This window comes from Parasteatoda tepidariorum, chromosome 7 (assembly GCF_043381705.1).
Source record: "Parasteatoda tepidariorum isolate YZ-2023 chromosome 7, CAS_Ptep_4.0, whole genome shotgun sequence".
Taxonomy (NCBI): domain Eukaryota; kingdom Metazoa; phylum Arthropoda; class Arachnida; order Araneae; family Theridiidae; genus Parasteatoda; species Parasteatoda tepidariorum.
This window is the reverse complement of record NC_092210.1, coordinates 69,659,731-69,682,112: the sequence shown is the minus strand read 5'-3', so window position 1 is coordinate 69,682,112 and position 22,382 is coordinate 69,659,731. Positions and strand designations below refer to the sequence as shown.

Here is a 22,382-nt window from a genome sequence, read left to right as displayed (position 1 = left end):
GCAGAGTTTAACAAAGTGTCTCATCTCATATTATGAGGTAGAAATCATAATCCTTTTTATACTATGCTACTTCACTAATGGGGAAATAAAGTTTTCAGAATTTTAATTTCCTGCTGAAGAAAAGACTTAACACAAATACAAATGTAAAAAATTAAATCAAAATCAATTAATATTCTACAGCATCTTTACGAACATCGTTGAGAAACTATGATATAATAGAATCATATGATAAAATTAAATATGAGCCAAAAGTAAAGATAAATAACAAAATATGGTAACCCAATTTCATGCAATTAAGCAATTAAGGAATTTCACTTACAGAATTTCACTTACAGGTAACCCAATCAGGCAATTAAGCAACCCTTTCGGCAACTCCGAACGGAGGAATTTCACTTACAGTTGCACTTACACTTGCAGTTACACTTGCAGTTGCACATATTTTTCTCTCGTGTGATAGAGGCATAATATTTAAGCAAAATACATAGTCACAAAAATCACGCATCATGCATTCGTTTGAGTTATTTTGAGTCATTTGTTGTTGAATAAAACGGGTCATTGTCTCACAAATACTATTTTAAGCACCTTCCTTTACGCAATAAAGAGTATATGTGATTTTCAAACTCAGATTTGCTTTGGAACTATTTTGGCAATTTTTTATTCAATTTTGAGAAAACCCTATTTTACAGTGTACATATAAACAATGCTGAAAAGGTTAGGCTTGCCAGAGGAGTACATCTTAAAGAAAGCTCACAAATAAATATATTTAAAAACATTTATAAACTGTTATAATGTCATAATTAGAAACAAATCAAACTCAACCCCTTACTTCAATGTCGTAGGTCCACAGTTGAGTTTCAACACCGTAACAAAAGTAGAGAACGACTTCATCATTTACATAATCCAAACAGCCTTGATCTCGCCTGATTTCTCCATAGCTTGTCAGAATGAAGTACTGAATATAAATGAAGGTTAAATGAAGCCAGAATACAAGGAATAATAAAAACAACGTATGTTTGCATACTTTTCGAATAACGTTCGTTTTAAATATGTCAACATTCATGTTTGCGAGTCAAAAAATTCTTTTTGAAAACACCAAAGTACATGTGTTTATCTTATAAACTCCTTCTTCTAGATAATTGCAAATAAATTGATTTATGCTTTGAAGAAAGAGTATTTTTGAAAGTTTTTCGGATTTTATTTAAAATTTCGCGGAAAAACATTATTTATACAGCATTATATGCATTAAAAACATTTTTTTATGCATGATAATACAAATTAACAAACTCTTAGTAGTATCTTCAATTATAAAAATATTTAAGTCGGATAATAAATTCCCAATTAAATTTTGCGGTTTGGACATTAAAGGTCTCTTCGGCAAGTACAATGAAAAAAAATGGACTCCCTGAATAACTTTTGATCTAATGATCAGTTCTTCATGTTCTAAGACTCAATCTTAATGGCTCAAGGGAGTGACTAAAGATATACTAATTAGTGAACACAAACGATGTTTTAAATTGCGAAATCAGACGTACTTTCTCTGAATAAACATATCTTTTTTTCGATTTATTCGGATTTCTAATCCCCAAAATATTGAGGATAATAGTTTCCCTATAGTTTGGTTAGGAGAGCCATCCAAAATTTGAACGCTTATGTAAATTTTACTTTTTCCATATTTCGAGAATTTTTTAAGTGATTTGAAAAACTTTTGCATTCAATTTTAAAATTTGTTTATTCAAAGATAATTCCATGCAAAAATTAAATTTTAGTAAATATTTATTATTTTTTACTAAATTGTACATGGAAAATACGAAATTTGAGCAAAATAGGTGGAATTGCTTCAGAGAAATCATATCTTAAATACACGAACTTTTTAAAAAATTGATTTCTCAGAAAGTATTCGACCGATTTTGCTCAAATTTTGTATTTCATACCTTGCATTTCAAAGTTTTTTTCTCCAATTTTTTAATAAAATAACAAAAACTAATAAATATTTATTACAATTTATTTTTTGCATGGAATTATCTTTGACTAAAAATTTTTTTTAACTGTGTGCATTTAAGTTTAAATTTCTTAATTGTGTTCATGAGTTTAAGTATTGGTGAATCATTAAGAAATTGATAATTTTATTTACCAGTATGTCTCATTACCTGGTGATCGTTTTTTAGATTGCATTTGGACATCTTTACTGGTTGGTTTAGATCGTCTGCTTTAGCTGGTCCTTCTAAGCAATTGTTTCTATCACCCCCGAAATTTCTTATCTGCAAAAGATTTTAAAAATGTAAATTTCATTCCATTACTTGCTATGAGTACTGTGACTTATGCCAGACAAATACACACTATTGCAAAGCATTATGAGCAAACTTTCAGTTATTACATATTACTCACACAGTGTCCCCCTTTAAAGCTGCATTGATTTTATTCTGTAACTGCTCACAAAGAAAACTGATCAGAACCAAACATACAGGGTGTCTCAGTTAAGCGTTTCAGAACTTCTAAGAGGGGTAGCGGGCATCCTGACGACTCGAAATCATATAGCAATGTGGGGTCAGAAATGCTTTCCTGAAGCTGTGACGTACACAGAAGCACCATAAAGAAAAGAGACCATAAGTGAAAAATCGCTATAATAATGCATTGAAAAAATTATATGGTACATGGGCCAAAGTAAGTGTTCGAAGCTTCTGTCACCGGCTACAATGTACACTTCACATCTCCGGGGCATGGACATTCGAACATTCTGCAATACTCTAGGCATATCTCGCAGGCATTTACTGCGATTCTTGCAACCAGCATTATCAACAGGGGTTTCATAAACCAATGTTTTCATACGACTCCAGAAATCAAGACATGATAGGTCGGGTGACCGAGAAGGCCATATAATTTTTTCAATGTATTATTATAGCGATTTTTCACTTACGGTCTCTTTTCTTTATGGTGCTTCTGTGTACGTCACCGCTTCAGGAAAGCATTTCCGACCCCACATTGCTATATGATTTCGAGTCGTCAGGATGCCCCCTACCCCTGTTAGAAGTTCTGAAACGCTTAACTGAGACACCCTGTATATATTAAGAAAGTATATAGCTAAACGCATATTTACAAAGAGTAAAATACTTCCTGCTTCACCTGAACAGGAGAAAAAACATCGAACAATTTTTAAAAAATGTGCCATCGAAATAAAGCCACTTCCGATTACAACCAAAATAACCTTCATTTTTTTAATATGGCTTGAATGTATAATGGTTGCATAGGGTTCAGCTATCCCTGGGGGACAATAGCATCAATATTATGCCAAGTCTCAATGAGAATATGTTTAATTTCTGCTACAAATTGGAACTGCTTTTTATATATATATAAGAGGCGCATCCAGAAAGTAAGTTTCCCGATTTTTTTTTAAAAAAAAGAACTCCCACTTTCAGGAACATATTTATTGGCAACAAGTATAGCAATGTTTAGGCTATTTTTCAACGTAGCCACCAATAGAATTGAAACACTTGTCGTACTATGCACATTTTAATGGTGGAGTTTACAGCAATTTGTATCAAGAAAAACATTTTTTATTTCAAGTTGGAAATTTTATTGCTGATAGCGAATAATTTAAAATTATGAAAAATCATGCATTAATGCTTTTATTTAAAAATACGAAAAATAACTTAATCAAGGAATTATATTGCCATCTGTTATTATTATTTTTGTTATCATTATACTTTAACTTTATTTACTGAGAGGGGCAAATTGTTAACGTCATGACCGTCGGAATGAAGGTTCGTGTGCTCCCGTTGACACTACACTGTTTCCTCAATTCCCTTCAACACATGAAGAGTTTATGCATCATAAACCTGCTTAACGCAAAAATATCTAGCATCTTTCATGTTGTGTGAAATGACGAGATAAACTAATAAAACCAGATTCCATGGTGCGTTTCATGAAACACAACTCAACCAAAACCTAACTCCAATGCCCATTAACTAACTCCAAAGTCTAGTTATTTTTTTTAAGGTTTGGAAAACATGCTAGTTGTAAATGGTTAAAAATCAGCATAGTTTTGTCTTCATAGTTTTTAACCATACTAGTTGTAAAAGGTTCCAAAATCGCAAAGTTTAAAAATGTTCTTTACCATAAATTTCATGGTTATTTCGATGAAGAAACTATTACCATTTATTTCACTGTCATTTTAGAATTAAAATTCTAACACTGTATGTAAACCTTACTGTTGTGGTTTGCAGCAATTTTTACAACAAAAAACATTTTCATTTCAGATTTGAAAAAATTTTTCTGATAAAAATATGTCACTGATGCATCATGTTTTCTAAAAAAGTTTGAGTCCAATTAAAACTTATTAAATCTAAACTTTCATTATTTTGGGGTGACAGAAGTTTCAAAACAAAAATGTTAATTTTTAAAAAAAACACGAATAACAGAAATTTCTACTTCAGGTTCACAAACACAAATATTTGAATATAAAATAACGGTATAAGAAATCATCGAGGAAAAGTAACTTATATGTTACATTTTACAGAAATATGATCTCTTTTGTTACTTGGTATTTTCTTACTTTTTAATAACATGCTAAAGAAATGCAGTGTTAGAATTTCCATTCGAAAATAAGGCAAAATAACTGGTATCAATCTGGTCATGCAATTAACAGTAAAATTTACGATAAAGAACATTTTTTACCATTACTGCCTTGAAGCCATTTACAACTAGCATGGTTAGAAGACCGTAAAACAACTAGCATGGTTTCAAAACCGTAAAAATTAATTTTAACTGGATGTTGGAACTATGCCAATTTCATTTGGTAGTTGGCATTGGAATTAGGTTGTGGCTGACTTTTTTCTGAAGCAGCTTTATGATGCTGCCATCTATACACGAATAGGCGCATCGAAATCAAACAGTCCAGGGTCACGAAAATGGGGAATACAGGACAGTGGAAACTTTTCATGTCTGTTTGGCAAAATTACTTTCAAGTGAATTGAAGAAATATTGTAGTGTCAATGCTGGGTTTCGAACTTCTGTCCCGGTAGTCATGAGATAGGCCGATTATCCCTCACAGCTATAATAATATGTACCCAGCTGCAAGGAACTTAAAAGGCTTCATTAGATGGGCATAGTTGGAGTAATAAAATTCTAGTTGTTTAACCGTATTAGGTGAAAGCAGTTACTAAACAATTTTTCTTATAGTTAACAGTTTGAATACCATCTTATATACGATTATTTGACTGTTTTGTTTGAATATAGTAAAATAACAATTACATGATATTTAACCATTTTTCCAGAGAAAATTCTAACAGTAATTACCGTTTGTATTAAGAATGTGATCACCGATACTTAATAAGTTAAAGCTGTTTCAAATTAGATAATAGTTTTAATTAAAGGAAATGCTTTTTTTAATAAAAATGTTTAGTAGTAGTATATTATTTTTATTAATTAATTCAGTTTCAAATCAAATAATAATTTTTGTCAATAGAAATGTCTTCTTTTACAATTACTTAAGGATAGGTTTAATTGCTTAATGCAATTTTAAATCAGATAGTAATTTTCATTTAAAGAAATATTTTGTACAGTAAAAAGATGTCATTTTAAACAATTTAAAATAATTATACTTGGCCTTCAGCAGCTGCATCATCAGGAATGTACTGCTCTGGTAAAACATTCTCCAAATACCACTCAAATGATTTACAATTCAGGTTTTTTCTCATCTCTATTCTATGAGAAATGTCTCCAAAATCCTATAAAATTATATAATACCGAAAGAAATTAGAAGGAAACAACCACTCATTTAACATATAAAATAAAAAATTACTTTTAGTTAACTTAATTACTTAAACTAGTTTTAATTATTATTTGAAGTTCACAAAAGTTGCCTAATCCGTGATGCCTCATAAAATTAATTTTCAAAAATAGTTTCATAACAAATAATTTCAAATGACAAAATAATTCCACAAATATTTCCTTTGTTTGGTGGTTTCAATGCCTCCTAAGATACCCAAAGTAAAGTTTCTTTTTTATTCAACCAAACTACTGATTTGAAATTTTTAATAACTTTATTACAGAATTTAACTGATCGGAAAATTATCAATACAATTTCAATATATTTAAATTTCAATGTGAAGTAAAAAAAAATAAATAAGAGATATCACGCTAAATAACCTCTGTCCTAGTAATCAACGTCTTAATTTTCAAAGTTAATGATTTAATGAATTTACCTTATATATACCTTACCTTAACAATAGTTACCTTAAACAATTAGTTTTAACTATTAATTAAGTTCAAAATCTAACTTAAATCTCTAAATAAACAAGCCTTTTCTTTTTTCGATCGATAAGAAACAAAATATGAAGAGTAGCCGAAATATGGTTTTCTCAGTAGAGCTCTTTGAGTCTTTTTGAGTATTTCGCAATATCTATACTGAGATAAAAGCATTGTCAAAACTACCAGAATTTAGCATGTTTCTGGATCTATAGAATTCCAAAAAGCACGATAATTTTTACTGAAGTGCTGTAATAATGATTTTCGCAAAATTAACAATAAAATATGGTTTTATAATATAGGTGATAAACTTTGGTAAATGTGGTAAAAGTTGATTAAATCATGATATCTTAGAACATTCCTCAAACTACCATTTATTTGGTTAAATTTACTTTTCATTTCTGCATTATTTTCAAAATATGTGGTAATAAAAACTATTTGGAAAATTTGAATTTTGATAAACCGTACCATTTGAACCGAAAAAATAGCAATGAACCATATATTTCGGCTTCAGTAACCAAAATTGAGTCCTTTTTTGGGCAGAAATGTCATTCCTATACGGTACTGTAGTCTTATGAAAAAATCTCTGTGTAGGGAACTTTTTCAGCGAATCAAAAACATTTTTATACAATAATCTAAACATAATTTTAAGCAAAAAAGTGAAATAATTGCCAATTTCTTATACTTTTCAATAATAAAATAATATTTATTTATAACTTTATTTAATAATTATCGAAGAAAAATATGAGTTGTAAGATTTGCATATTTCTATATTATTTTAAACAAGGCAATTTAAAATGACAAAAAAAAAATTTGCTCGGCAGCGGACGAATAGACGTTGAGTTAAAAAAGTCGTTAAGGCCTGGTTTCTTAGGACAACACGCCGTCAGCTGGAAATCAGCGCTAACCTTTGATTGGTCCATTTGTGAGCTTGATAGTATACGTCATCGAACGCTCATCTTGAACTACAATTGCCGTCCAACTCAACTGCAGTTGGATTACAACGTGACGTTAACCACAGAAGCAATGGCGGACAACATCCAACAGCACATTGAAATCAGCCAAGATTTTGACTTTGACATTAAACATAGCTTCTTCATTAAGCATAGCACTCTTCATTTAGCTCAGCTATAATGTATTTCTTCTTGGACAAAGTCATTATTTGCTCTCTAAAACACTGGTCGACAATAACAAAATCAATATAAATTCAAAATAAATATTTGTTTACGTTATCAACGCATGCGCAATGAGAGATAATGTCTGCGTTGGACGAACTGCTCACGCTGAGCTAACAAAAAAAAATTTTTTTGGCGTTAGCTCTACGTCAACTTTCCGCTGACGCCCATATAAGGCGCTAGTTCTAAAGGCTTGGTTTCTTAGGACAGGACGCCGTCAGCTGGAAATCAGCGTTAACCTCTGATTGGTCCATTTGTGAGTTTGATAGTATACGTCATCGAACGCTCATCTTGAACTACAATTGCCGTCCAACTCAACTGCAGTTGGATTACAACGTGACGTTAACCACAGAAGCAATGGCGGACAACATCCAACAGCGCATTGAAATCAGCCAAGATTTTGATTTTGACATTAAACATAGCTTCTTCATTAAACATAGCACTCTTCATTTAGCTCAGCTATAATGTGTTTTTTCTTGGACAAAGTCATTATTTGCTCTCTAAAACACTGGTCGACAATAACAAAATCAATGCAAATTCAAAATAAATATCTGTTTACGTTATTAACGCATGCGCAATGAGAGATAATGTCTGCGTTAGACCGACTGCTCACGCTGAGCTAACAAAAAAGTATTTTTTTGGCGTCAGATCTACGTCAACTTTCCGCTGACGCCCAGATAAGGCGCTAGTTCTAAGAAACCAGGCCTTGAGCTAACAAACCAGTATTTTGTTGGCGTCAGCGTGACGTTGGCGTCGCGCCGACGCCCAGATAAGGCGCTTGTCCTAAGAAACCAGACCTTTTAATTTAATTTTTCATTTCTCAAGTACTTCTATACCGATTAGTTTCAAATTTCCTATTTTGTCTCTAAAAATTATTCAAATTATTCAAATAATTTTCAATATACAATTGAATAATTATTCAAAATTATTCAAATAATTTTCAGCGATCATTAAAAAAATATTAATAATAAATTATAATTAAAAATTATTTTCATTCGAAATTGTCTTTGGATAATTAAATGTAAAAGGTTCCCAGTTTACCTAAAAAAATGTTGGAAAAAGGCGAAACACTCTAAAAGAGAAATTAGTATTTAGGTGCTTAAATTTTTACCCCCTTTTCTGAGTAAACTGATACGGTAAGAAAAAAATATATTCAAAACTACCAGAATAAGATAAAATTTGAGGTTCTATGGAAACGCCGAAAAAAGCTGGGTAATTTCTATCAATGCGCTTTGGTTCGAATTTAAAATTAATAAGAAAATATAGTTTTACAATATGTGCTATAAAATTTGGGAATTTTTTCATGGTGCATTAGAGCGTGGCATTGAAACCATTTAATCTCTTAAATTTACTTTTTAGTTTTATATTTTTTACTAAGTGTGTGGTAATAAGAATTATAATTTTTAAATCCAGAATTTCTGATAAACCATTGACTATATGAACTGTGAAATTTACTAAATAATTGGTTAAATCCGGCGTATATCATTTTTTTTTTCCTTAGTTACCAGTTCTTCCTCTCTCATATCTTCCAAATTGAGCTTACTACCCATACTTTGATAATATAGATTGTGAAATTTAAAAACAGTATATTTTTTTCTGAGAAAAGTATGTTTTTAATTTCAGTTTCATAAATACCTAGTAAGCATTTCCGAAAAATGGAGTGTGTGTTTTGAGGTTACTTTGGGACACATAATTTGTCATCTTGACATTGACTGATACATCTTTCTAACTCATAGAAAGCCTTCTTGTCGTTAAATATAAGAACAAAAAATTTTAAATATCCTTCTAAAAGATAGACATAATTTTTTTTAAATTTTTTGGAAAAATTAAAATAAAAATAAAAATAATCGAAATAAATGTACTGCAGTTATAATTCAATAATTTTTACTAATTGCGCTATGGTATTATTATTTCTACTCAAAACTAAACTTAATCATCATCGAAAAGTTATGAGAGATTTTTTTTAGACAATCGATGTTAAAAGAGAAGTGTTAAGGCATTAGTAAAATTGTTTGTGATTGGTACAAGATGTCATTAATTGAAAATTCATATTCAAAAAACATTATGAAATAAAATGAAAATACTTACAGATTTCGCAACAGTTACCTGTAAATAAAAAAGAACGAAGTATTATAAGCAAAAATTAGTAAGTATTAAATATTATACATTTTTATTTAGATATTTATTTATGTATTTTTTGCAAGAGTAACTCTTTTTAATATTAGACAAAACTTTTATACGTCTATTAGAAGTTGAAAGAAAGAAAGAAAGAAAAAAGATAATTAAATACACTTTAAGAGTCAGCCCTTGAACTCTATTGCAAAAAAAGCGAAAAGTGTTTTACAGATAAAACCTTAGAGTAACGTGTAAATTTCTTGAATAAATCCCATATTCTCAAAAACACCAATTTATTTTTAATACTTTGTACTCCTTCTAGTTCTTTTTATGACATGGCTCTTATAAAATTTTATACTTTTAATTCTTTTTATACCTTAATATTATACTTTTCATAAGGCGTATAAAATTTATTTTCACTTGCTCGGGTACTAGTTTTTCTAGACCTTTGCATTTTCTAGAATAATTTTATTCCTATACCGTACTTGAGTCAATAAACTTAATTTCTTCTCACTCGGTAATTTTAACGAGTTCTTGCTTTCAGATTATGGAACTCAAGACCAGTCCTATGAATCTCATATTCTCTTTAAAACAAACACTATGTGTTTGGAAAAATATTCTTGCATTAGTCTAGAACTATAGCAAGGGATTTTGTATTGGAATAGAAATCAATTATTTAACTTCGGCCTAATTTTACCTGTCATTATTTCCTTGCACTTCTCACTCCACATTATTTCATCCACATCATCAAATTATTCATTTGTCACGAAACAAATAAAATGTTTTTGAATTTTTTATATCTGCATACTTTAGTCACAGTTAATTATAGCTTAAGCAATTGTAGTGCGCAGAAATGAAAACGCATCACCCTAACTTTTGATCCAATGATTTTTCACATACAAGGACTCAAACTTAATGGTTCACGGAGGTGACCTCGAATATGCTAACTAGTTAGTGCAGACAATATTTATAATTACGGAATCAGATACAAAAATGTACTTTCTCTGATTAAACAGACTTTGTTTTTTTCGACGAATTCAGATTTCTGACCCCCGAAATATAGAGGGTAGTCGCAATTTGAGTAAAACTATCTGGAAACAATTTGGGAAATAAACATGCCTTCTTCAGGACGGATTTAAATTTTTTCACCCTCAAAATATGGGTAATATCCGCCATCTGGAAAATATTCTTCCAATAGAATGGTCACGAGAGCTTTTAAAAGTTTGAATCTCTTAATGTTAGTTTTACTTAAGGCTCCTATACTATCAGAGCTGACCTATCAAGCAATATTGGAGCAAACAAGTTCGCAAGTTAACGTTATGTTAGTATTGTGCTTATGTTAGCTCTTTGCTCCAAAAATAGATGATAAGTCAGCCTGTCTAATTCAAAGGCTCTAGTTTTACTGTTTGCGTATGTCTCGAGAAAAGTTTTAGCGAATTGAAAATATTTTGCACATAATTATTCGTTTATTCAAAGTTAATTCCATGCAAAAAAAAATTATTTTTAATAGTTAATTACTTTTTTATTACTTTTTTTTATAATAGTCGAAAAATTTTTGAATTGAAAGGTATACAGGTCTTACGAAGTAACATAGAATTTGAGTTTGAGTTTCGAACGAAAACTCCTGGATTTCTCCTTCCCCGTCAAAATCGCAGAAAAGCTGAAACTATTGTGTTACAGAATAATAACATTGGTACACTAAAATGTGTAAAGCACACTCTTGGTATTTTACTACGCTAGGAATTGTCTTTGGTTCTACATCATTTTGAAGTCAAGTCTAAAGTGGTGTAAAACAAACGCTAATTCTTGGTATTAAGATTCACAAAAATTCTTCACAGTGAACTAACATAAAAATACGTTCGACAAAATCAAGGAGTTTCACTATTTATAAACTTGTATCTCAAATGTAAAATGGTTTAAGCACATATCATAAATAAGGATTAAACCGCAATATGTACCTTAAACTTTCTTGCAAAAGTAACAGAAACTGTGGTAAAAACACACTCCAGGGAATTATTTCATTACTATTAGTACTGTAAATGTGGAGGAATTTTGTACTTGAGAAGTTCCCTCGTAAATTTCGTTTAAGTTGCCTCAGTTATTTGAAACTTTAAGTAGAGAAAAACAGGGAGTTCAGGAAAACCAAAAGTACAATATAAATTTTAAAATACTGAATTTTTTTTCCAAACTATCAAAAGGAAAACAATTTTTTTTCAAAATTACTTACCTTTTAGATAATCCTGTTTTTTAATAACATCTAACAATTGTACCATCTTTTCATTCTGATCATGAAAGGTAATTTTGGAGAGATTGTTAATTATTTTATTTTTCGGAACTATTAAGAAAATAATCCTTTAAAAACGATTTTGCCTAAACCTTCTTCTTTTTAGGCATCTTAACAAGCATGCAAGGTTAAAGAGAAAGAAAAGAAAAGCATAACATAGAAGCTACCCTCAAAAAATAATGCAGCTACGCGATGTAAAAACTTACTAAGTTAATCCTTAATCTTCGATAGAAAAATTGCTTGTACTCATCCATCCAAACTTCAGCCAATCGGAGACAATTTTGGCGAAATGCTTTTTCCCCATTAACCATAGAATAAGGCATTCTTGTTCGAAACACATGACCAACATGAGAGCAAGGGATTATTTCTATCGATCCTCCACACATCCAAGCCTACAATTTAAATAATATCCGGTTGTGTTGAATAATGCTGGGATTTTAATATCGCATTACATCGTAAGGAAACATAATTTAATTGAGATATTTTTTTATAAAAACTCATTAACATTTTAAGAGTTAGATAATATCATATTTAATAATTATCGTTTCAGATATTATACGCCATATTAGCACATTTATTGTTGTCGCTAATGATCGCAATTGCAACGTTTTATGAATTTATCATGCATTCGATACGTATATAAATACATAATGGTTAGAGTATCTTACATTTGATATAGATTGCTTTACAAAATTGTTAAACTATGATACATTTGAAACATGTTGCTTTGCAAAACGGTTAAACTATCAGACATTCGATACATATTGTAATACAGATTTATTACTAGAAGTTATTACATTTCTGCCAATATAGAAGTTATTCTATTTTGACCTACAAATTTCATTGACGGAGGTCAGTGAAATTTGGATATGACTTGAATGGCACATTTGGAGAGGAAATCAGTGATATGTAGGGGAGAAGGGGGCACATGTGAACAAATTTTTTTATTTCTTTATTTTTCAAAAAATGTCATAAATTTCTCCCAGTAAAGAAGTCCATGTGTTTGAATAGTCTTTTCCTTCTCTAATAGAATTTTTGAGATTTTTTAATAAAATATTTCTTCACTTTATGATATTTTTTAAAAAAATATCATAAAGTGAAGAAATATTTTATTAAGTTCATATAATGGTCTGCAATTAGTTAATTTATACTATGTTGATTTATACTATGTTGATTTATACTATGTTAGTTGATTTATACTGCTTATTAGTTGATTTATACTATGTTTTCACTTGAAGAAGCCAGTGATAAAAGTATATACAACACCTGCTGATTCAAAGAAATTGCCAGAATAGAGCAACAAAATGACTCATTGTTCTGAAAGTTTGGCAGAGAGGTAGGACTGGAACTGCCATCCATTGACAATTTTTCAAGATTTTTTATTTAAAATCATATTGGTAAAACATACCATACCATGTTCATATATATATATATATATATATANTATATATATATATATATATATATATATATATATATATATATATATATATATATATATATATATATATATATATATATATATATATATATATATATATATATATATATATATATATATATATATATATATATATATATATATATATATATATATATATATATATATATATATATATATATATATATATATATATATATATATATATATATATATATATATATATATATATATATATATATATATATATATATATATATATATATATATATATATATATATATATATATATATATATATATATATATATATATATATATATATATATATATATATATATATATATATATATATATATATATATATATATATATATATATATATATATATATATATATATATATATATATATATATATATATATATATATATATATATATATATATATATATATATATATATATATATATATATATATATATATATATATATATATATATATATATATATATATATATATATATATATATATATATATATATATATATATATATATATATATATATATATATATATATATATATATATATATATATATATATATATATATATATATATATATATATATATATATATATATATATATATATATATATATATATATATATATATATATATATATATATATATATATATATATATATATATATATATATATATATATATATATATATATATATATATATATATATATATATATATATATATATATATATATATATATATATATATATATATATATATATATATATATATATATATATATATATATATATATATATATATATATATATATATATATATATATATATATATATATATATATATATATATATATATATATATATATATATATATATATATATATATATATATATATATATATATATATATATATATATATATATATATATATATATATATATATATATATATATATATATATATATATATATATATATATATATATATATATATATATATATATATATATATATATATATATATATATATATATATATATATATATATATATATATATATATATATATATATATATATATATATATATATATATATATATATATATATATATATATATATATATATATATATATATATATATATATATATATATATATATATATATATATATATATATATATATATATATATATATATATATATATATATATATATATATATATATATATATATATATATATATATATATATATATATATATATATATATATATATATATATATATATATATATATATATATATATATATATATATATATATATATATATATATATATATATATATATATATATATATATATATATATATATATATATATATATATATATATATATATATATATATATATATATATATATATATATATATATATATATATATATATATATATATATATATATATATATATATATATATATATATATATATATATATATATATATATATATATATATATATATATATATATATATATATATATATATATATATATATATATATATATATATATATATATATATATATATATATATATATATATATATATATATATATATATATATATATATATATATATATATATATATATATATATATATATATATATATATATATATATATATATATATATATATATATATATATATATATATATATATATATACATATATATATATATATACATATATATATATATATATATATATATCTCGCAATCAAGTTTGATGTCTTGCATATAAAAATAAACACATTTATTGTAAACTGAAAAAATTTTAAGTGATAATTAACAGAAATGTTTCAGAATTTCAGATTTCATGCCCTGAATAGCCTTTTCTATTTCGTCAGCGTGGGTCTTAAACCTTAATCCTACTTATAATCTTAGATACAACCTTTTTATTATAACCTTTTAATGCAATATTTTTATTTAGCATTTCTTTACCGTAGTCAAATTTGTGACTATCAAAATGTAGATTCTTCCTTCACATAAACACTGATTAGAAATTACGATTTCACCACCTCTTGTAAGCCACTACACAATTAAAATTGTATTCAAATGAAAGCATATATATATATATTTTAATTTCCAGTTTTAATTTTCCCATATATTTGAAAATATCAATTTCTTTGCATTTTATAGAAACTGCAATTTGGCAACGGCAATTATATTCTTAATAGCAAATATTTAGCATTCAATCCACATTTCATTCAAATCTAAAGAATATTTAAATAAGTAGTAAATCCAGACACATATTGACTTTATTTTTAGTCATACAGACCACAATGAGAAAAGATAAAAGCGAAAAGTTGAAAAATTAAATTAAAAATGGGGGGGGGGAATAGTAAGAAATGCGTGAAAGAAAAAGAAAAAAGCAGGAAATTAATGCGAAACGGGTATTACATTAATGGAAAACGTCCGAGTATATAAAAAAAGTTATAAAACAAACGAATCTAGATAAATCTAATAATGAAATAAAATTGATAAGGATGAAAAAAGGATTTAGATAAATGAAAAACATTGTAAATTAAAAAATGAATGATTAATTTATTGAGAGAAATAAAATTGGAATAAAAGGTTAGAAGAACAAAATAAATGAGGAAAGATTTGAATGGGTATTATGAACGTCGAGATTTTCTTTTAATTTATTTTAAATATATCCTTCTAAAAAATTAAACAGTTTGTATCTGAGGAGCAAAATACTTAAATTCAGCTCAGCAGTTTAGTCTCTTAAATGTCACCTAAAACGATTTCTTTTTTCTTTATTTCTATTTTTTTTAAAGTTTTAGTTCTATAAATTAAAAGTTTAAGTTTAAAGTTCAATTTACGTCTTCACGGCTTGACAAATGTCAAGGCATGACCGATGCTTGAAGTATTTTTTTTTTTTTTTTTTTTTTTTCAAAANTTTTTTTTTTTTTTTTTTTTTTTTTTTTTTTTTTTTGTCTTTATCTCAAAATGATGTTTCGTAGTTGCGGTACAAGTTATATAAATTAGAAACGTTAGAAAGAAGTGGGAAATTGTCTATCAAATTTTTGATGAAAAACAATGCGCTTTCCTTGAAAATAATATTTATGTGTATTGTTTATTTATTTAGTGAAGATTTAAAAACTTGTAAAATATTATCTGGAAATATACTATGAAACAAATTGATATAAAAATGACAATTTTGGAAAACAATTTGGATTATCACTATATTTCCCCAAGTCCCTCGATTTAAGGATTGGATACGACCTATACTTCGGTTTCCTTATTTCTACAGTTTGTATTTATTATACGCAAAGATATTGTTTAAAAACCGTTTAGTTCAATAATTACTTTAGCTGTACTTCTAAATTTTATCAAATTGTTTATGTCATTATATGCAGGGTAAATTGCTAGTTTTTCTTATAAGAAGTGAGATTTCTTGATAAAACATTATTTCTATTAGAAAATTTTGAAAACAATCTGAAAAATAATGTTATATTTTTAGATTTAAAGAGCTTAATCTGTCTATCAGCAATTCACCGTACTTTTGTGTCTCTTGTCTGGGAAAAAAAAGCGAAACGTGACGTAAAAAAATATTGGTACTGTAGCAACAAAGAATTCGTTGTATTCCAGCATTCAAAACTTAAAAAGGTACAGTTTATTCGCTAATTCATGCTCACTTCTCATCGTTTTGATTGGTGCATCAAATGATTGTTGCTTTGGGCTCTTTCTTGTCTGCACACAATTCGAGAATACTCGCGGCGAAGCTTAACTCAAAGCACTACTATGGTTGCTACAGCCAGTTTATATCATTTTCCAGTGATTTTGAAAATTAAGCTTCTTATCACTAAATTCGGCTAATTTTAGGAGTGAAAGCTGAGAACCAAACGCATCTGGTGAAATATGACGAAATATGTGAAGCTTTTCCTTATTCCAGAAAAGAGTTTAAGGTAACCCTCTTTTTCCTCTTTTGATTACTTTTTTGAAACACTTTGTTCTTCTTCTATTGAATTAAAACATTGAACCTATTTCTGTGTTGATCAGTAATGAGATAAAATCTTAACTGCATTTTAAAACAGATTATATCGTTATAAGTTACTTATATTGAAAAGTTAAGAACACGCTGGTGAACTAGATAAATTGGTGTTATTCTAGATTTTTCATCTCCGCGCGCTCTTTTATTAGATTAATTTCACCACCATAATCACTAAGATAAATCAAAGGAATAAGGAGTCGTAAGAATCATATAGAATCATGCTAAGATTCATTAATAAAAAAACAGATCAACAAGATCAATTTTAAATAGGCAGACGATAATTTTGGAACTTCTTGAAATCGATTGCTTTCCACAGTGAGTTTTTTTTTCTTTTTAATTTTCCAAAACGTGCATTTTTAGTGTTTTTACATAATATTAATTTGAAATATTTTGTGGGATTCTTTTTGTGAGCGAAACTAAAACAAACGGTGAAGTTCAATATTAAACTTTCTGTAATAGTAGAATAGCTAAGTTTCCGGCATCAAACATTGATATCGATCTAGTAAGGAATGATCCAGAAATCAAATTTCCTTCTAAAATTCAAGTGTTGAGCAAATTTATCACTATTCAAGAAATATTTAGTAATTAAATAGGGTTAAATATATGGTGTTATTTGTTCATTGCGCATTTCATTCAGTAACATTCTTTTAAGTATCTTAAATTTAAGTATCAAAGCTCTTGGTTTAGCTACATCTTTTTTAATTATGGTAAATAACTCAAATAATAAACATTAAAATCTCAAAATGACAAGCAAAAAATTATTTTAAGTATTAAGTGATAATTTTTTCCATAAAGAAAGTTTTAAAAAATAAAGCGATGAAAGAACGTATACTGTTTCATGGGATTTTTCACTTTTTGATTAATAAAATAAATCAATTTGTGCAGAAACAGTTTATATATCTGTTTCCACATTCTTTGAAATGTAAATATATTTAGATCGGTCTTAAAAGACCTTTACAATTTACAAGATCGAAATGTTTCGAAGAGTTCTCTTTGGGTATTGCGTCTTCAATTTATACTTCAAAGCTTAAAGATTAATTTTACCCTTTGTAGAATTATAAATAACTGAATTTTTTAATTTAATTTTTTTTTCATATGACTATTTAGGCAGAGGGGGTACTTTTTCTTGTTTTTCAGTGGCGCCATCTATGGCCTAGAATTCGACTTTTGCCTTACATTCACGCAACCACAATCCCGTTTATAGGGCGAGTCACATTCACACACACAAAGGAGAACGGACGTAGAACGCACATAGAGAGAGAAAGAAACATCCATGCCTTGCCCGGGATTCGAACACAGGACCTTTCTGATGCAAAGACAGCTCCCTGCCTCCTACACAGGCCGATCGGTTTTCCATTTAATGATTGTAACTAAAAGTAAACTCGATGAGAAATGTGCAATTAAATGAATACCTAACGCATAAGAGAAAATAGCTCCCCGGTATTTGCCCTTCTTTATGAACGCATGTTAACCTTTTCTATTATGCATATTTATGTAAACAAAGCTCTTCAATTAATTTTTTTTTTCGTATTTTCTAAAGTTATAAGCAGACGGTTGCCCAAATCATAGATGGGAAAATGACCTCCCGTCGTCATTTAAAAATTAATGAAGTCGATAGGAAGTATACTTTCTACAACCGTATAAAATGTTATAGGATACTTAATAATTAACGTACCTCACTGGATTCCAATGATGCTTCCTACGCTCCAATTCTCTGCGTGGAATGAGACGCCAATCAAATTGTAAGTCCCAAGTGAAACCACCAATTGCAAATTCTGTTGATTCTCGGAACATGTACTGAAATGTATCATCTTTAATCACATCGATTACTGGGCAGGCTATTGTAGTCCAATTGTCATATACTTGCTGCAAAAGTGGCTCCAACCAGCCTACCGATACAACATAATTTTATATATCAAAAATAGTCAAAATCAAATCAAGAGGGAAAATGCAAGGGATAAGCCCCGCTAGCTTTGGTCAGAAGAAATCAGGTTGACAAAAGCAGTAATAAAAATCAGTACAACGAGATAGATTAAAATCAGGTGACATTTTCAGTACTGATTTGGAGTGAACTGATTCAAGCCGAGTCAGTGTGAAGAAACGTAGTGAGTCCTTTACAGGGAAATATAAAACGTGGTTTTGGTTTTTAAAAAAATTTAAACTCTCCGTTGTTGTTGTTGTCGTTGTTGCTAATTCCCATCTGGTCTGACGGGGTCAGAGCAGATCAATGAATCCGTTGATATTCAGAAAATCCGAAACCAGAATGGGAGAGGAATGAATGTCATTCCAGTCCAGCCCTAAACAGAACTCTCTCTAAACAGTACAAACTCTCCGTTGTAGAATTAATAACTGAACAAGTTTAAATTGTATCATAACCTAAGGAATTTCTTGCTGTTTATTTAGTTCTGGTGACATCATATGAAAAATCATCTAAAGTGGTAGAATTGTTAGATTCAATATGTTTAGTGATAAAATGTGCTCTGTTATTTATAAAAATCTCACTTGTTATACATATTAACTGTATCCTTAACTTAGCATTTGGTACAGCATCAACAAGACAATTTTGGGAATATTTTTTGCAAGATAATTTAATTCTGAAAAAGTTATTTAAATTGAGCAATTAAGAAGGGCAAGAATATTTATTTTTCAGAGCGATGCAAAGAAGGTGTACAAATGAATCAACAACACGCATGATTTAGTGAAGTATTTCAAAATTACTATTATTTAATATTATTCATAATGTACTACTTCTTAACTGAATTTATTGAACTTCTTTTTTAAATTTCAATTACCATAAAATTTGTTATAAAATAATGCAACATAAATAAAAAATAATGCAACATAATGAAATATTCCTGTAAAGCAAAAAACGCTATAAGTATACGAGGTACAGTTTCATTAAAGGGCCGTAAAAAATATCCAAATCGCAGCGAGCGAGTTCGGGATTATAAAGGCAACTCATAGCCTCAACTAGACGCAATGACACTTAACCTTAAAGAAAAAATCAGATTTGGGTATACCGGAGAAATGTGCACCGGGCACACTTAGCTTTAAAATAACCTTTGTGTAGAGTATAGTGGACAAATGTATACCGGGCAGTGGCACTTAACCTTTAAAAAAAATAAGTTTATGATGTACTGATTAGTGGAACTGAACTTTTAGCTAAATGCAGAATATACCGAGCAATGGCAATTAGACTGTATTAGGGCAGGATAAACCAGGAGCTAAGGCTCTTCCATAGTGGAAGACGGATCAGTGGTAGACGCATCTTGGAGTATCCTCAGTGGTAGACTGATAATGGGTTAGAGTCCCCTTGCCGTCATGCTAACCGTGGAAAGCTTTCGGGGTTTTTCTCTCCATGTAACGCAAAACGGGAAAGTTCCATAAAAAAAGTCCTCCACGAAGGCAAATTTCACCCAATACTTGTACCATGAGTCCCCTTGCCTTCTGGATTGAGTTCAAAATTAAAAGGCTACGGAGTTAAACATTAATAGTCGCAGACTCAAAATTTGAGTCGGCTGTTCAAAACAACGGTTATAAAACGGTATCAGTTCTACAAATAAACGCCAGTTAGGCGGCAAAAAAATAATAAAAAATTTTTTGGGAGGCACGCTATTTCTACATGAATTTTCTTCTTCCTTACACCCTAAAAAGGTGAGAAAAATTCGTGAACATGAAATTTTTTCTTTGTGACATACTTTAAATGTGACATACTCTTTCTGACATACTCAGATAAATCTGAGCCGTTTATTCAGATAAAACGATTTTTACATAAATATAATATTATTATAATGTCTCTCTAATATGTATTTATAGAGATTTCATACTATAAGATTATATTTTAGTATAAAAAACAAAACTAAAAAATTTTAATCAAAGTTCGTAAATTGAAAAAATCGGGAAAAATTCAAAATTGGTATTTTGTCATTTAAAGTATGTCACAAAGAAAAAATTTCATGTTTAATATTTTTTCTTGCTTTTTCAGGGAGTAAAAAAGAAGAAAATTCATGTAGAAATAGCGTAGTAAATAATACTTACATGCTGGAAATATTAATTATTTCAATTGTAAATTAAATTAAAAATTCATGATAAATACATTTATTCTGATTATTATTAAAAATATTTACTTTGTTAGGATTATTCTCTTATTCTATTTGCATTTTTTTTGAACGGGGGGGGGGGGGGGGGAGCGTACATTTATGAATTTTTTTAGTGATTTAAAATTTTTCCATTATTTTTTAAAAATACATTTTATTTTAAAATGAACTATTAAAAATTTATTTACTCATATTTTTAAGTTTAAAATTAAAAAAAAGCTTTCAAGTTGTTTATCAATGAATCTGTTTTTTTATACTTAACTTTCTATGAAGAAAATTTATACGAAAAGAATCTTTTAGCTTGCCTTAATAATCTTTCAAATTTTCTGTTATTTTGATAATTTATGAGAATTACTTATATATTTATTATTTATGAGAATATATATATATATATATATATATATAAGAAAGTTATAATTCCGTATTTTAATGTTTACGCTGCACTAATTACACTAAAAAATATAGCATTTACTTTTTATTTAAAAAAAAACTTTTAATTCTTTTCGAACTAAAACTAAAATAACGGAAAATAGCCGATATTCATGTTTTTTTTTTAGAATCCTAGAAAAAGCTTTTGTTTTTAATCTCACACTTTCTGTAAATTTTTACAATTCAAATTATAACTCAACGAATATGGAATGCAAATCTTTCTACCTCTTCACAGCAGCATACTAGTTTATTTATGAAGTTTCATGTCCCTCAGGAATTTTTTACATTTTTCATTCCTAAAAGTTTGTAATATAAAGAATTGGTAGAAGAAAAAATTACTCAATACTTACATGATTTTCCAAACCCATATGGAAAAAAAATATTTTTTTTTTAGTTTAAATTAATAATTAAGAAATCTACTGCTGTCCTGAAGTCCATGTTTCCAAATTGCTTGCTGGAAATTATCTACTCTTCTAGAATGCTTTTGGGTTCATTAT

General features: G+C 27.5%; 1 protein-coding gene across 1 annotated transcript in view; it reads right to left on the bottom strand.

Annotated features, from left to right (window-relative positions):
* The window catches only part of LOC107448188 (putative polypeptide N-acetylgalactosaminyltransferase 9), a 58,516-nt gene that overhangs the window by 7,834 nt on the left and 28,300 nt on the right, over positions 1-22,382 (bottom strand). Inside the window, exons 5-10 of the mRNA XM_071183805.1 lie at positions 19,040-19,248; positions 12,024-12,209; positions 9,507-9,524; positions 5,598-5,723; positions 2,148-2,258; positions 827-952 (exon numbers count right to left, since the gene is read on the bottom strand). Coding sequence (XP_071039906.1) covers positions 827-952; positions 2,148-2,258; positions 5,598-5,723; positions 9,507-9,524; positions 12,024-12,209; positions 19,040-19,248 — 776 coding nt within the window. The remainder of the gene's footprint in view (positions 1-826; positions 953-2,147; positions 2,259-5,597; positions 5,724-9,506; positions 9,525-12,023; positions 12,210-19,039; positions 19,249-22,382) is intronic.